General features: G+C 38.9%; 2 protein-coding genes across 3 annotated transcripts in view; both read right to left on the reverse strand.

Annotated features, from left to right (window-relative positions):
• Positions 1 to 2,460, reverse strand: part of commd10 (COMM domain containing 10) — a 66,530-nt gene extending 64,070 nt beyond the window's left edge. The window contains exon 1 of the mRNA XM_086312940.1: positions 2,314 to 2,460. Within this exon, the coding sequence (XP_086169066.1) occupies positions 2,314 to 2,342 (29 nt within the window). The 5' untranslated portion in view covers positions 2,343 to 2,460. The remainder of the gene's footprint in view (positions 1 to 2,313) is intronic.
• A 974-nt stretch (positions 2,461 to 3,434) lies between these two features.
• On the reverse strand, positions 3,435 to 14,311 carry ap3s1 (adaptor related protein complex 3 subunit sigma 1). Of its 2 annotated transcripts, XM_086314810.1 has the most exons (7): positions 14,000 to 14,311; positions 10,221 to 10,312; positions 9,246 to 9,357; positions 9,047 to 9,118; positions 7,775 to 7,882; positions 6,297 to 6,338; positions 4,050 to 4,188 (listed from the first exon to the last, which is right to left on the reverse strand). In XM_086314810.1, exons 1-6 carry the CDS (start codon positions 14,066 to 14,068, stop codon positions 6,303 to 6,305), a joined length of 489 nt encoding a protein of 162 aa, XP_086170936.1. In that variant the 5' UTR covers positions 14,069 to 14,311; the 3' UTR covers positions 4,050 to 4,188; positions 6,297 to 6,302. The 2 variants fall into 2 exon arrangements, with proteins under 2 accessions (XP_086170935.1, XP_086170936.1); XM_086314809.1 differs by lacking the exon at positions 6,297 to 6,338 and having other exon boundaries at positions 3,435 to 4,188; positions 14,000 to 14,308.
• Between the last annotated feature and the right edge of the window lie 2,744 nt (positions 14,312 to 17,055).

Raw genomic sequence — 17,055 nt, forward strand, 5'->3', positions numbered from 1 at the left:
AATAACTGAAATTTAAAGGTCTTTCATTTCTTCATCACTACATTTGAGCATCTAGCTCAAAATTAAAATTACGCACCTACTTCGGTTTACTAGCAACATATCAGTAAAATCACTGGGTACAAAAACAGCATCTTAGAGAGACAGAGACTATCAGAGGTAAAGATTGGCAGAAGTTCACCAATCTCCACAAAGAGAATCTGGAGAAATCTCTGTGCACGAGGGACAATTAAAAACAGGCGTGATTCTGTCATAGAAATCACTGCATGGGCTCAAGAATACGTCTGTGAATGCAGTTCCCATGCCATCCACAAATGCAGATTAAAGCTCTAGCATATAAGAAGAATTCACATGTTAAGATGATCCCGAAATGCTGCTATCTTCTCTGCGCCAAAGCTTAATTCAAATCGACTGAGACAAAATGGAAAACTGCTCTAATGAATCCAGGTTTGAAATTCTTTTTGGAAAAACATGGACGCCACATCATCTGGGCTAAGAAGAAAAGGATCAATGAGCTTGTTATCAGCACTAAGGTCAAATGCCTGCTTCCCTGATGGTATGTGTGTGCATATGTGCACCGGCAACTTGCACATCTGGAATGTCTAAACCCATATATACCTTTCAGTGCTGAAGGGTATATGCTTCCATCCAGATGATGACTTTTTCAAGGAAGGCCTTCTCATATTTCAACATGACAATGGAAAACTGAATACTGCACTTAATACAACAGCACGGCTTTGTAGTAAAAGAGAACTTTCACCAACTGAAAACATCTGGAGCATCATGATTTAGAAAATACGGCAAAAAAGTCTCAGGACTGTTGAGCAGCTAAAATCCCAAAGGTCAAACAACTTGTCTCCTCAGTTGCCAGATGTTTATGTACTGTTGTTATAAGAGACAATACCATGAAATTAACTTTCATGAAATAATGAAAAGTCTTAGTTTACAAATTTGATTTTTTTTTCTGTTATATTATTCCCAGATCATTTCCCATTGTTTTATTTAATACTGCACAATATCCCAGATAGACAGACATCTGTGCATCTATCTATGGTTGAGTGCACTGGCTCCTGGAAGAGATCTATCCTCTTGGGCTACATGGGCTAAAGGTTATCACAGAGTAAAGCCTGATGGAAACGGGAATATTAAGACTGTTACAAATACAGATAATCAATTATTTAAAAATCCAACATGCTGAAATACTGGCTGATATTTTTTTTCATTCAGACCCACTAAACATAAACATATTTCCCTAATTTTTATAGTATGTAGTTATTTATGTACTCGTTTACACTCAGTTTGGCTCATTTGTAGTATTTGTATTTCTTTCCAAAAGGGAAGTTGCAGAGTGCCCTCGGGTGGACCAGTTATGCAACATCAACACTCATAATATGGTTGAAGGGTGTTTCAGCAGTCTCTTCTTTACTCTTTCAATGTTAATTTATTAGTCGTTATAAACTGCGATACTAATAGACAGGCTGCAGATAAACCAGCCAGGCTATGTCCGTTAGAACCATTTTCTCAGCGATCCTGCTTCACAACCAGATTCAAAACCTGCAAGAAAAATACCCCAAACAGCATAGTAGTGACACCACATCCCCTTATTGCAGGATTCAGGGGTTCAGGCCTTTTTGTTTTGTTTAGGGTTTGTTTTTTTAAATCTATCTTGATCGTAAACTGGCCTTTTCTTTCATCAAAAAGTTTAAAAAATATATTTAAATCTCTTGCAGCTATACTACATATAGTAACAGAAAGTCTAAATGGGTAAAAGTTTTTTTATTCAAATCGATTACATGATATGATTTCAACTGTCTTATTAAGTGGTTTAAAGGCGGCCAATACTTCTGCCCAGTTTCAAGTTATAGTAGTTTTGTTTTTTAAGCATAAGTAACTTTAAGTAACTTGTACAGACTTAACTCTAAATATATCCTTGTGGGATTTTACTTAACCCGGCACCCCAGTAGTATTTTTATTCTACAAAGACACTGCTTAAGTGTCATTAAGTCATTGTGCGCATAAGTTCGACCACTGTACCAAAGTATGACTCGTTTACTCCAGCCCACCAACATACTTGCTAATGTTACCATACCAGACTGAGCAAACGTGTAAGGCTAAAATGGAAGAAGGCGCATTTGTGCAATTCAATCTCACCAAAATGTAAAAAAGATAAATATAGATACCCTTTGCTAACATGTATTAATGCAACAAATTACAATATCGACTTTCGGCATGCCTTCGTATGCTATAGGTAGCTCAGGCTTTGCTACAAGATAAAATGTCGTTACATGTAATTTTTTTTTACATGGGGGGTCCCACCTTTGTGTTTCTTTTATAATGGAAGTCATTGTAGTCTGCGTCCTTAAAAATAGTGTTTGAAGAATTGAAAAGCGTCAAAGCCACAGCAGCATCCTCACACTGTTGACATTCCGGCTTCCTGTTGTCACAAGACAAGTCATGTGACCGTCAAAGCTGCGCGGAGATGCGCAGTCACGGCAGAGAGTGGATCCGCGCTGGCTGCTGTTAGCCTGCTGGATGGAGGGAAATCATTTACTTGCATTAAAAAAAAAAAACGAAAACTTACTGCTGACATTTGTCATCATGTCACTTTCTGCAAAATAAAGTTTCTGTGAGATTTTGTTTTGCGTAAAAACTGCGCACAGTGAATCTCTAGTCACTACGGAATCAGCATTGGACAAATCAGTGCCTGTCCTGCAAGAAAAGCGCTAAGAAAAAAAAAAAAAAACCCGGCAAAAGCACATAAAATGTATTTTATGCTTTATCTGACATTTACCAGAACAAATTTAGGGCTCTGCTGGGTTTTTTTTTTTTAAACCTCCCCCTTGCAAATGGACTGTTGTTCTGATAAAAGCCCAAATACAATCATGATAATACGTCATTTTAGTTTACTGGTTTTAGTTTTCTGTTTAACTTGTTTTTAGGCAATAAAGGCGCGACATACTGGATAAGAAGGTTTTTGGGTGAGTTTTGTATGTTTTTGTCCCAAATTTATTTTAAATTGTCCATTGCACTGTTCTTTTTCTCCACCTCCGTGGTTTAAAGTTAAGATTTGATAACCCAAAAATGTTTTATGAGTTGACTTGACAAAAGTAAAGTACAGTGGATCTGAGAATTTGTAATAAATGTTAGGCAGCATATTTATTTTAAACATTTAGTTAAATGTAATGTACCACATACATATTTAGCCAAGTATCAGGGGTGATTTGTAGCAGGAGGAACAAGTGTGAAAGGGAAGGTCTAGATGATAGTGAGACTTCTTGTGATAGATGGTTTGGAGACAGTGGCACTGGCAAAAAGACAGGAGGCCGAGCCAGGAGAAACCGGGATAGGGTGAGACGGAGGCAGATAATCCACCATGGTGACTCCCAACAGGAGCAGCTGACATAAGATCTTTATAAAAATGAAGTAAGCCAAGCACACAGGTTTCGTTTTGACGTTTATTATGTTGAAAAAAGAAGAGAAAATAAGTCATATACACACAAAAATTAAGAGCATCATTTGGTAAGACATGGTGAATCTTTGAAAAATACTTTGCATACAAATAAAAGAAAAATCATTTCATATATATTTTTCTGTCACACAGCATATCTTCAACATAATAATCTTCTGTACCCTAAATCTCTCAATACTGTACTAAACTGGTTCCAATTTTGGATTCGAAATATTTTTGCTTTCACTTCTACTTGACTGATTCTCTTAGTCTGGAAAAAAACAAACTCGTAAGACTGCCCCAAAAGGTCACTTCCTGCCACGCAATTCTCTTTCAAGTAAACACTTTAGCCGATTCCAGTGAGCTGAAAGTCATGAGCCAACCTTCAGTGAGGCGTAAGGAATGTACCATTCATAAATAAATACTTACTTTTACTTCAAACTGAGAAAAATAACACAAGAAGAAAGAGAAAGCACACGTACAAGGAGTGTCAGATCACACAGTACCTTGAAGATTTATAGTTTTGATAAAAGTTGGTGAATTGAGGTTGTGGTAAACAGATTGCATCACTGTAAACATTGGCTGACATCTGCAGGTTCGGGATCTCGCTGCCACTATTTGAAGGAGGGTAAATTTGGCACTTTTATGCTGATGTCACCAATGTTGATGTTTCTGGGCATTTCCGGGAGGTTCATGTTCTTTACAGCTGATACGGCACGAGCGGGCGCTCCTGCAATACCGGCCTATACACACACACACACAAAAAACACACACAAGGAGGGTTGATAAGACAAACCAGTGAAGCAGAAAACATGCCGTTACAGGACGAGACACTGAAAAGTGAACACTCGACACACACAGTGCTAAACAAAGTACTAGACAATCAACTGCTGACAAAATGCAAAAGCACTGACAGCTCCTGAGACAGACAACATGTGCAAATGTACATTCAGATGCCTTCATAGCTTCATACGCACATGCATTATTTTTCTTATTTTCTCGAGAATGATTGGATCACAACCAGAGCCAATTATGCGTCAACGGTGAGGACATACTGTACTACACCATTCACTGATTTTGAGCACTACTTCACATTCATCAAATGGACAAAAGGCAGCATTGCTTGGAAAGTGAACCCACCGGACTCTTGAGGACCGATAAGGTTAAAATGGAAGGAGAGAATTGGGTAAAGCAGAAGAATGGATTTTGATATGAAGACGGTAATGATGTTCGGATAGATAGGTGGGTAGATTTCAGAAAATGTACAATGTTTGCTTTAGGAGTAATAGTACAGGTGATACTATACCTCTAGTGAGTTGAATTACCTCTGGGAGCCTACACATGACAGTAGCTAACATTTTTCTGTCTAAATACATATGAACAAAAAAAAAAAAAAAAAAAAAAAAAATAGTGTGTCATTTGCATGTGTGCTGTGTTAACTACTGATGATAGGAAAAGGCTGTAAGCCTACTAGCACTAAACTACAATGGGAGATCTGTTTTCAGTTACAGAGGAGGCACTTCACTCTAACACAATGAATCTCAATGTGAAATTATATAAGAGAAATTGAGCGTTTTTAAAGGGAAGAAACCAGCCAAGTATAGTTTTTATGATCAATAACACAGATCTGAATACTGAATGATTTGATGTTTTTGTCTCAAGTACGAGCAGACATTTGAGAATCAGTGCGGTTAGAGAACCCCCAGCTGAATCTTTGAAAGACAGACCCAAAAATGACCAAAAGGATAGAAAACTGCATGATCGCTGCCTCGCTAGAAATGAACACCCTTGTAAATAATTTCAGAGCCTGACACGCAAGGTACGCTTGGAATGGAGATTAATCCACTTCATGTTTCATAAGGTTATTTCAATAGGCTGTTTGTCTTAGGGGGTGTCCCTCCCTCTGCCAGGAGTCAAGGAGACTTGTGTTAGACGGAAAGATAACCGTGTTGTTAATCGAAAGGAATGCTGAGCCAGCAAATTGGCTCGGCATTAACAGTGAAGGATACTTTGTTGCTTTGCAGCAGGTCGCCTGAAGGCCTGCTGTGCAAATCCATTATAGTGGGTTTTTAATAAAGTACTGCGTGACGAACACACACAGAAATAGCAACGCCAGCTTCGTGTCACATAACTGCAGTTTGATTCTGTGCTTCACCTTCAAGCTCCTCCAAAGCTCGCTGTGCATGTGTAAAAACAATGTTTCACTGTTTAAAAAGGGACATTTTTGCTAGAAATGTTCTTGGCTTGGACTTCTATTATTATCTTGTTTCTGCTGCGCAACACACAATCCTACAGTAAAGTCTCGAGCCACCCCTCATTTCTTTATATTTTGCTTCAAAGCAAAAATTGGTGTTTAACAATAGTTCTCCGTGCTGCACCTAGATCCCATTTTCCAAATAAAAATAGAACTCAAGACTTTTTAGCGAATAGCCCAGTATACAATCCCAGACAAACTGCACTTTGGTGACCTTTAGAGATACTAGTTGGTTTTACATAGACAAGGTAAAACATTTCTTTGTTTCTATCTATGCAAAGCTAAGTTATCCACCTGCTACATAAAAACCACTCACACATAAAACTTTTATCTTTTTATTTAGTTTTTTTTATTAGAAAGACAGCATGCTACTACATCTCTAGACTGCAATTTCAACGACCGCGACCGTTTTTGTTCCTGATTAAGGAGGGAAACATTTTTGGGTCTGCCACGAAAGATTCCTACTGTATGTTAGTGACGTCACTTTACTTCAACATGGAGGGCCATATGAAGAGACTCAAGAGGGTGGGGGGGGTGGGGGGGGGGGTGGTAAACTGCAGTTAAGGTTACAGTACTTGGTTGTAAATTTAGCAGTACCTGTGTCTACCTGTCCTGCCTGGTAGACTGAAAGATAAACGTCTGTAAAGAGAGAGAGAGAAAGAGAAGAATGGAAAGAACTGGACAGGGTCAGGAAAAAGAGGAATGAGGAATGTTAAAGCAGATTAAAGTAATTACAGTTTATCTCCACAGAAAAAAAGTGATAGGACCTATCATACACCACAACTGTAAACTGTATACTACAATTATGTATAGCTGCGAAATATAGAGATATTACGTGACAAGAACGTGCGTTTTGAAATGCGATTAATATCATAATCGTTCCTTGCCAGTCGTGGAGAAGAACGGCTCGTTCCTCGGTCTCCAGAGACTGACCTATAATAGAACGGTGCCACTTTCAATTAGCATCAGTGTGATAAACGAACTCTGTGGTCTACGATAGGTCCAAGAGGGAAGAGACAGAGCAGCTCAGATGATCGTAGAACAGTAAAAGATCTGCTTACAGAAGGTCAATCGAAAAGGAAGAGTCTGTCTGCTTAAAATCACACAATGCAGCTCAGATTATTAAAAAATATATACACTTTTTTAAAAAAAAGAAAAAAAAGGAAATCTACTGTTAGAGCACACAATTAATCAGCCAGTTAAAAACCTGAACATGAAACCCTTCAGTTTGTCAAGGAAGCAAACAAAGTAGAAACAAATTTGTATGACTTTGTGACTTTCGCTGTAAGAGTAAAACAGGATTTCACCAAAACTCTGACTCAATGCTGATACATTACTGCAGCGTGCTGCAAGTACTTTGGAAACAAAGGGCCAAATCATTAGTGCAGTTCGATTTTAGGACTATCAGATGCTACAATCCACATTATTTTGCAAATAAGTGATTTCATAAAATTGTCTCTGGCTGTCTGTCAAATTAAACTTTTCAATTCGTAAAATGAATGTTTCTCTGCTAGCAAAAGCTGTGTGCAAAGCAAAGCAATGTCCTTGCATAGAGCAGTTATCTAAGCAAGGACACTGGCTTGTAGATGCAAGAAAACAAGTCTGAAAAGCATTTACTACAACACGGACAGCGCAGAAACTTCACATTCTCTTCTAAAATAAAGAGCATATAAAGACACAGCCTGGAACCAGCATATTTTCACTACTGTATTTCAAATATAGATGATATGGCTGATTTTATGGTCACTGAATCTGGAGGTGCTTTGGAAAATGGTACAGTTAAGTCTTCATAGAAATGGTAGAAGTGATGACTATGGCTGTATAGTATACTGAGAGATACAGGAGAGAATATGTTGAGTCTTGATCTGAGTTGAGAGCAGTGCAGCAGCAGGAAAAGAGACCAAAAAAAAAAAAAAGAGCACAAACACTCAAGAGTGGGTAGGGAGCATCCACAAGGTCACTGGAGAATAGCATGCAGGGTGCAGCATACACACATGCCTGCATACTGTATACACCACCTCAGAGTTTGGCGGTAGCATCAAGACATACAGTTGAACTGTCAGGGTCACGCTTACCTCAGACTTCTCCATCTTGTTCTGGGCATCCACCTGCGTGATGATTTCATTCATGTTGGTCTCCAGGACCATCCCACCCATTACCATCTCGGCCAGAATGTTGTGGACCTGAGAGGAATTACCGGTAGACGTGAATCTAATCGTCACGCAAAACTTTTTCCTCATACTGCAGCATTACAGTGCTGTGAGAAAGTCTTGAGACACCCCTTATTCTGTGTATTGTTCTGTATCAACATGACATGTCTCGGCATGGTGTGTGGGCCTGGATAAAGAAATGGGAAAAATCCAACAAAGACCTGACTGATACATCTGGCCCTTCGCCTGATCCATCTACTGTTTGTCAAAGCCTCATCGGAAACAGTCTGAATGCAAGGGTGGCTGCCATGAAGCCATTCATAAGGAAGGAAAATGTGGAGAAAAGACTGATGTATGCCAAACTGCACAAGAACTGGACTAAAAATCAGTGGCAACAGTTCTGATGGAGTGATAAATCCAAATGTGACATTTCTGATTCAATTCTCATCAATATGCACAGAGGTGCAACAGTGAGTGTCAAAAGCCATCTTTAAAACACAGAGGAGGCTCTGTGACGGCTTTGGATCTTGACAAAATTGATGGAATTTTGGACGTAAAAAATCACCATCAAATTTTGAACCACCATGCAAAATCATCTGGAAAGCATTCAAATAAAAGCTTTGGTTGTCCTCCAAGAAGCCTGGAGAATTATTGCTGAAGATTCCTTAAAGAAATTCAAAGAAAGCTTGTCTAAGAGAGTTCAGGTTGTACCAAATATCAATTTTCAAAGCTGTTATTGCCTCACATACTTCATTTCCAAGTTTGCACCCATTTCCCATTTTCTTTGCTAAATATAAAAGTAAAGTATGTGACCTTTCTAAGTGTTTTATTCTTAAAATAACAATGCAGGGATTCTTCTGGTTTTTGTGGCTCCCCCTTAACCAAGTTTAACCAGAACCAAAGCAGGATTGCCTGAATTATCAAACAAAACAATGAGGGTGAATAGACAACATTTGTAGCCAAACTACAGTTCAATCTCAATCGGTCCCCTAAACACTGAATTAACTATATAAGAACAAAAATGCCGCTACACAACATGTTATGGAACAAGGCAGGTTATCAAATTTTGTACCATAACATGAGTCACTAATGGCTACAACTGATTTCTGATTTCATAGGAGGTCGAGGTCGTTCCGAGGCTCAAACAAATGGTATTATAAACATGTTACATCACAAAGAGACAAATGAATTTATTACCTTGTCGACATGGAAAATTAAGTCAAGCTCACAGACGTTCTCAAAGCACTTGTCCAGCGTTTCCACAAATACCTGCAAACAAAATAGAAGAAAGGGCTTGTAGACCTAAAGGAACACAGTCTGCAAGAAAGATCCTGAAAGCACACCGACAACTATGGTGAAAGAGACGGTGGCATTATTGTTTTTCCCAGGCTTTTACCTGGATTAAGTCTAAAATTCCTAGTTCGCTCTCTGAGGAGTCGACACAAAAGACAAAGTACAATGTGGCGTAGTGTCTGTAGATCAGCTTGTAGTCTGATCCTCCAATCAACCTGAAAAACAAGAGGCAAGAAAACATTAGAGAAATTGCTCCTCATGAAATATATAATGAGGCCTGTCAGGCATGCCATAGAAACTACGCTCTACTATACACTTAGATAAGGGAATCTTAATGTATGCTAATCTTTTGAACGTACGCACAAGGTTCACGGGGAGTTTAACACTCAGAGAGAACTCTGAACCCTGAGAATGACCTGATTTAACTAGTATGAAGTAAACACAGATAAAGACGTGAAGAAAAATAACAAGATCTTTTCAGTTATTATGAGTCAGTGTAACGGTAGTACACAACATATACAAGCGTGAAAAGATAGAAACTGGTAGTGGTTATTCAGCCTCTTGCTGGGTTTGATAAGAAATCACAGTTTCTGTTAACAACAGGAAATGTAGGAACTCTCCCTCGGTATTATGCAATTATTAAATAAAATGAGTAAATGAAATTAGTTTTGGGTTGTGGGCTTTTTTATGCGTTTGTTGTGCTCTCCATTCAGTGACTTGATTCTTATTAGGTTTTTTTGCTACGGATATTTTTTCATTACCCTTCAATTTTGCAAAGTGTAATGAGACAAAAAAAAAAAATATGCAAGAGCAACTGCGAGCAGTGGTGTTTCACAGCTCCACGCCTAGTTCCTCATTCGTGAATGTTAAATGAAGATCAAACGAACACCGTTGCTATTGATTGCCATTCATACAGCCCTCCGAGCTTTCCTTTGGAGAGTGAAATTAAGTCCTGTAATGTTGCGTCAAAGTCAATTATCTTCTGGAGTAGATTACTTCCACTAAAGCCTGCTTCTTTAGCATTTAGACACAGTCGCGTATGCACAAACAGGCTCAACCGAGCAACCTCATAACTTACATTCCTCCTTCGAGGAAATTGCAGACATTCTCATCTCTTTTTGAGACCAAGTGGAAGGTTTCCCTGATGATCTGTTGCTCTGTGTCTTCATTCTGGAGGACGAATTAGGAAACAACAGGCTGTTAAACACAGCGACAGTAAACAACGTGATGTTTGCCCACTTAATTGCTTCCAGTGAGCCAGTTCATTACTATTAGCCAGAAGACTGGTCTGACAGGATATTAATGGTTCCTCTCACCTCTCCCTTTTTGTTTTTTTATTAAATACGTGTATTCCTAAGTAGCTAAAAATAAAAGATTTATATAACAAACACATTTTTCAAAATCAAATATACAATACCCAGAGGTCACAGAGGCTCTTACTAAACCATGTCAGGGAGGCTTATCTCTGCAAAGAGATGAGATTATGTTCAAAGCATCCAATATCCTTAGGCATGTTTGAATGAATAAGGGAACAAAATCTTCTTCATCAGATTGTTCTGTCTTTTAAATCATATTGAGGGCTCACAGAAAGGATCTAAAAAGACAGTCTCTGCACTGTCAATACAAGCTCAACAACCTTGCTAAAAATCTGCTTTACTGCAACTCTAACAATGACACAGTCTCACCAAAAGGTGCTAACGTCCTCTCTGGATCTTTAACAGTTCAGTGAGTAAAGGGAGAGCAGAGGGTGACCAGTATGCAGCTGGCTAAAAATCAGTCATGTGATGTGCAGCATGGGACTTAATGATACAGTCACAAAGCAGAGCAGAGCAGTGAGCCTATTGCAGAAACAGCAGCAGCTTTTAAACATGTCAGAGTTTGAGAGTTTCCCCATCTGGTTACATGAACCTGCAAATCTATTTGAAATTCTGGAGGTTCACAAGCAGCAACACAGTATAAGTTACATTTAAGGACCAACAGGAGGCTAAATAAATAACACGATAATATATGTTAACATATTTCATGTGGTAGCCAAACATACCAGAAACCCTAAGATTATAGAAGGAGATTTTTAATTACTAGTATTCAAATTTTAAACCGTTAAAAATATTACCAGGTGAAGCGATTTTCCCGTTACGATACTGAGAAAATCGTTATCAATAACGGCCACCAGAAAATATCTGCGCCCTACTCACCTTTTTCAATCCCCCTCCACCTGAGGACTAACCAGTTATGGTGAAACCACACCCACTGTAACAATTGTTGGAAATTGATATCACCATGGTGACAAATGCAAGTCAAAACAATGATCAAAACTACATATGATGGTCCCTATACAGCATTTTCCATTATGCAGTAGTTAGTATGCCAACGGGGGGCCAAAGAAGGTCAGCCAATGAGCCTGTGACACAGGACATGGCTGCCTAAGAGTGCAAAAAAGATCTACTACAGCACAAGATGCTGACAACCCTAATGCTGCCTGTCATAGAAAGTTGAACCTTTATTTGTATGGGGCCTGTGTAGCCACAGACCACCACAGAAACCACCAGCAATGAGATCAGAACAGAACAGTGTAAAAAGGAGAACTGGTCTGAACATTTACACCACATGTGCCATCAGGTCTGTGTTGCATTATTTACCTGTGGAAAGAAGGCAGCCAGTTGCACTATAGGAACTGGCTTGCCAGCATAGCCATTGTGTTAAACTCTGTGCAACATCCAACTGGGAAACGGTGGCTGGCAGTTATGTTTATGCTACATTAACAGATAGCGTATATCCTTTCACTGCAACAGTTTTCACTGATGCAGATGTGTTATTCAGCAGAATAATGTGCTCAGCAACACTGCAAAAAATAACTCTGGAATGGGAATATGACAGAGGTCAGCGTCACTGTGCTTGATAGCACAGGACACCTTCAGAGCTGTTTTGGAGGTCAGAGCTGTTTTGACAGCCTGGACGAAGGGGAGCTACAAAATATTAGGCAGGTGGTTTTAATGGTGCAGCTTTCACAGTGCATGTTCATCCACCAGCCTCCACTCATGGGTCTGCACATCTCTCCTAAAGCATGTTTTAGCACATTGTTACTTTAACACGAGAACCACGACGTCCTCATCAAAAAAAATAAATCATAAAATAAGCAAAGCAACTTTTTGTAAAAGCAGTAGCACAAAAAAAAAGTCTATACTGCTACGTAAAAGTTATGGCTTACATTACTTACTGATGATGAATGAATTATATATAGGGAGAATTTTTATGTGCACATATTTCTCCCTCCTCTCAGACTGGACACATGCTTTGGGTTTATGTCTGAGCCAGCAGGCTGGCTTTAACAACCAGAACAACGCCTCTTCAGCTCTGCCACTCAACGCAGACACACACACACACACACATATAAGGCACAGCCACACTAAGACAAACAACATACCGAGGCTTAACAATAAACTCTTATCAATTAACCGAGTCCTAAAGATAGTTTTCACAGTCAGTCGGATGTGTGAAATTGTATATGCAGCCAGCCTGTAAGCCGACACCTCAACTGGTAACATAACAGATGGCATCTACATGGACTACTTCTAATCCAATCAATTTGTGTTTACCCTCCTGAAATACAAACGCATTAATGTCCATCTCAATAAATAATTATGCAACATGGAAAATGAATCTGAACAAATATTTATAAGGTTAAATTCATTTGCTGCTTTCTATTTTGAAACCCCTTTTAGAGATTCTGCTTTTTCTGATTTCTGATTCTAAAAATGATGCATACTGCCAGACTGACTAATCAATCAAATTACCACTTGGTATATACTTATGTTTTTAAATACAGACTGCTGGGTGATGCCCATCATCTGTTTTCTTAAATCGAATCTTTTCGGGATGTTGTTCTACCCTAAAAACATTCAGTTATCTAGACTGAGATCAAATCGGAAATCTGCATTTATGAGTTCCAGCTGAATCCATCTCCAGTGCTTCTAAATCCACTATTGAACAGCGCAACGAAACTCACATGTGAAAAGCAGGTGCTTGGAAAGTGTGCAGAATTTTTAAGCAGGTTCAACTTTTTTCTGGCAATTCATCTGTTAATCAACTTTTGTTTGTGTGTGTCCCCAATTTGTCCCCAAGAGTTCATTCAGGGAGCTGGACCAACGCATGTGCAACCTTGTTATTGTGATACCTACATAAAAAGAAGGCGGCCGTCTTGAGGTATAAATCCAATTATAAGACCAAGCCAGCACAGCTCACACAGCAAATGACATTACATAACCTGGCATTTGTTCCCTGTAGCTTTTTAAACAGAGCAGGTAGCCTGCTTTAGTGATGCCAACTTACAGGCAATAATCTCATGGCATCAGTGATGGGATGGACTGAGCACGAGTCACTCACAAGGGCCACAGCTATTACAGTCATGTGACACAAACAGTAAACCTGCTTCGGGCTGTGCATCACACAGACTGTATATAGGCTGCATGAGATTAGATTTAATAAGCTAAGTGAATAAAACGGAGCTCACTCCTGTTCACGCAGCCTCAGTGGGAATGTGATAGCCTCGCTTCGGCTTGCACACGTTTAATTATTCATATTTTTAAAGGCCAGCGTGGATCAGAGTGGCATCTTATAGCCTACATCAGTTTGAAACAACTGCACATTATTGAAGTACCCACAGCTTCCCATTCAAACAGTGTGCAGCACAGTGTCATTAATGCTGACAGTGATTGAATTTTTTTAAAAGTGTCCTCAGCACAGCTGTACAGCTTGTGATATTTTTTTTTTTTAAATTAACCGTTTCCACGTTGACCCGTGAATCTTACATATGTGCAGCAAATAAATGAAAAATATTAAGAAGAAATTTTCACTCACATAATGTTCGTAGAATTTAGAAAGCCTTGGTTTGCCGTGGTTGTTGAATATTAAAATGGCTTTTATCATGATTGTAGCGGATCAGAATGAGGCGGGGAAGAGAAAGGGATCAGTCTGCGAAAGACTGGTGTCCGTCAGCTCCGGTGAACCCAGATCTGAGCGGGATTCACGGCTAAAGCCCGTCTCGATTTAAGGTTAGTAAACGGGATAGCTTCGAGCTACACTCTGCTACTCCTTCATCGTCTCTTTACGGAAATATTCCACGTCAAGGACCAGTCATGCTCTCCTCCTCCTGCTACAGCAGCCGAGATGGCTCAAACTTTGCTGTGGGTAAATGCAAATCACGGGGTTAAAAAAAGAAGAAGAAGAAGAAAGAGCGTTTATTGATTTGTTCCTCATTCTAAGAGTGATTCTCTCCACATCCACTGGGGTCAGCCCAAGCATTTTCTTAATCACTGAACTTATTTTACTGTGATCACCATTTTTAATATTAAGTTGATGTTTCTTCATCTTCTTCATCTTAGTGGAACTTAGATTACCCCTAAAAAGTCCTGAAAACTTATTAGAGTAACTTTAAAGGTAGGATAATATTCATGACAGTGACATCTTTGGCCAGTTAACCTAAAGCACATATCTCTGGACAATGAGATGCAGGTGGTCAACGGCGTCACCAAGGGGGGCGTGGCCACTGGCCAGCCACCAAGATTATCCTATGTTGCTAATAATGTTAATAAACGTGATTACAAGAGAGCAGAAGGCACCCAACAATCAATCGATCACTTAAAAAAGATTATTATGGATTTCAAATCTTTTATCTTATTTTCATCTTATTTGGTTAAATGTTGGTCACTATTTTCAGTGATATCAGCTTTAATAGCAGGAAATTAAGTAGGTATATAATAAGCTATATTTGACAACAGCATAATAAAACTAGAAATTTTGTTTTTAGTGTGCCACACCAATATTTTTAGTGGCCCCCAACTAGCCACCCCAATGAAAAAATTCTGGAGGTGCACCTGGGTGAAGTAACTAGAGGAAATCCACCCAAGCACCCGGGAGAGCATGTAAACTCTACACAGTTTCAAACTAACCGTCTTGCCATGAAAACACAGGACTAACCCTGAAGCACTGAATGCCAAATGAAAATTTTATCCAAAGTTCACAAGGTTGATTATCTGGGAATATTTTATATATTGTTAGTGCATTCTCCAAAAAATTGCATTTGGGTCTGGTGACATTAGAGGAAACGTGATGAGGTCACAAACACTGACCAGGTTAACAAAGGACCAAGAATTCAATCATCAAATTTCATGACGATATAAAAATATGAGATATAGCCATGCTCAAGAAGACAACAGTAAAATGTGCTGTAGTCTTGTTTATGTTCTTAGTTAAACTTTTAACTTTGAAGGAACATTATTTGAAATTATAAACATAAGAATTTTTAACATTTGTCAGTGTTTGGAAATGTTGCCTCACAACTTGGCACACATTTAGCCTTTGTGTCTTTATACAAGCTTTTAATGTTTCATTTAATTTAAACATGTTTTTAATCGTTTTTTGGTCCATCCATCCATTCTCTTCCATTTATCCACATTTTGCAAAGGGGGCTGGAGCTTATCTCATCTGTCATAGGGCAAGAGAGGCCAGGTAGACCCTGTAAAGATCACCAGTCTATTGCATGGTCAACACATTTGTGCTTAATTTTATGACACAAACCTTTTTGATTTTGTGTTAGAAAAAACTGGTTTAAAAGTAACTTAACTCTAAGGCAACTTGTTTTTTAAGTTAGAAATTCCACATTTTTCACAGGATCACATCATTGATCCTGGCCGATTTCAGTAATATTTATTATAGTAAACGTTAGAAAATCTGGTCCTCTAATGGTTTTTATATGGTTTAATGTAAACATCTGCACGAAAAATGCTATGCAGTCTAAAGTCCTCTTGCACTAAAAACACAAACTTGAACGATGATTTAGGCAGCCAGCAACTGTTTTTTGTTGTCACCATACAGCATACAAAAAGAAGGCTGTCTTTTAAAAAGATGAATTTACAAAGAAAACTCAGCATTGTAAAAAAAGACAAACAAATGCAGTCATATGAAAAGTTTACACCAGATGCTGTGCAGTCCCATGAAAAACTGCGTTCACCCTTATATTATAAATGAGTAAATAGCAGCCAGGTGCTGCTAATCAAATGCAATTCACTGACTGATAACCAATAAGTGTGACAACCTCTATAAAACCAGAAGTTCTGGCACTTTGCTCCTCTGGAACATACAGGTTGTGTGAACACTGAATGTTAAAGTTCATAGTAGAAGAATTAATAAGAGACTGAAACCTGATTGAAAGAGGTCAACACCAGAAAGCTTCTTCTTTCTATAAAAAACATGGCAGCACAGCTTATGTTTGCAAAGCTGTCTCTGAACTTCTGAAGGACGTGACCGAAGTGCTGATGTCTGTCATATTTCACAGGACCACATTTGGCAAAAAACAAGCACAGCTTATCAATGCAAACACTTCATACCACGTCGAGTACAGTGGTGGAGGGGTGATGATTGGGTATGTTTTGCAGTCATGAGACCTGGGAACCTTGCAGTCATTGATTTGACCATGAACTCCTCTTTATAAATATCTCTATAAATATACATATGAGGCCATCTGTCCAAAAGTTAAGGCATGGATGAAACTGGGTCGTGCTACAGGACAATAATAGCAGCAGCAAATCTAAACCAGAATGACTGAAAAAGAAAAATCAAGGTGTTGCAACAGACCACTGAAGGTACAGACCACTGAAGGTACAGACCACTGAAGGTACAGACCACTGAAGGTACAGACCTCAACTTGGCTGAAATGCTGTGACAGGAGAGCTGTGCATAAGCAAGTGTCTGCAAACCTCAATGAACTGAAGCAACATTGTAAAGAAGCTTGGCCAAAATTCCTCTACAACAATGTGGGAGACTGACAGTCATACAGAAAACAATTCCTTCAAGTTATTGCTGCCAAAGGAGCTTCTCGAAGCTACTGAATTCTGGAGTGTTTTTGGGGTTTTTTG

This window comes from Aulonocara sp. 'chitande type north' Nkhata Bay, linkage group LG12 (genome assembly GCF_057382095.1).
Source record: "Aulonocara sp. 'chitande type north' Nkhata Bay isolate Kocher_YH1m ecotype deep benthic linkage group LG12, A_spYH_male_GT1.1, whole genome shotgun sequence".
Taxonomy (NCBI): domain Eukaryota; kingdom Metazoa; phylum Chordata; class Actinopteri; order Cichliformes; family Cichlidae; genus Aulonocara; species Aulonocara sp. 'chitande type north' Nkhata Bay.

Excerpts from the sequence above, each read along its gene's own strand:
- ap3s1 (XM_086314809.1), bottom strand. The coding sequence starts at position 14,068 with ATGATAAAAGCCATTTTAATATTCAACAACCACGGCAAACCAAGGCTT. Across the intron at positions 10,313-13,999 it reads CTAAATTCTACGAACATTAT|AATGAAGACACAGAGCAACA; the intron begins GTGAGTGAAAAT and ends TTCGTCCTCCAG. Across the intron at positions 9,119-9,245 it reads GAATTTTAGACTTAATCCAG|GTATTTGTGGAAACGCTGGA; the intron begins GTAAAAGCCTGG and ends TTTTGTTTGCAG.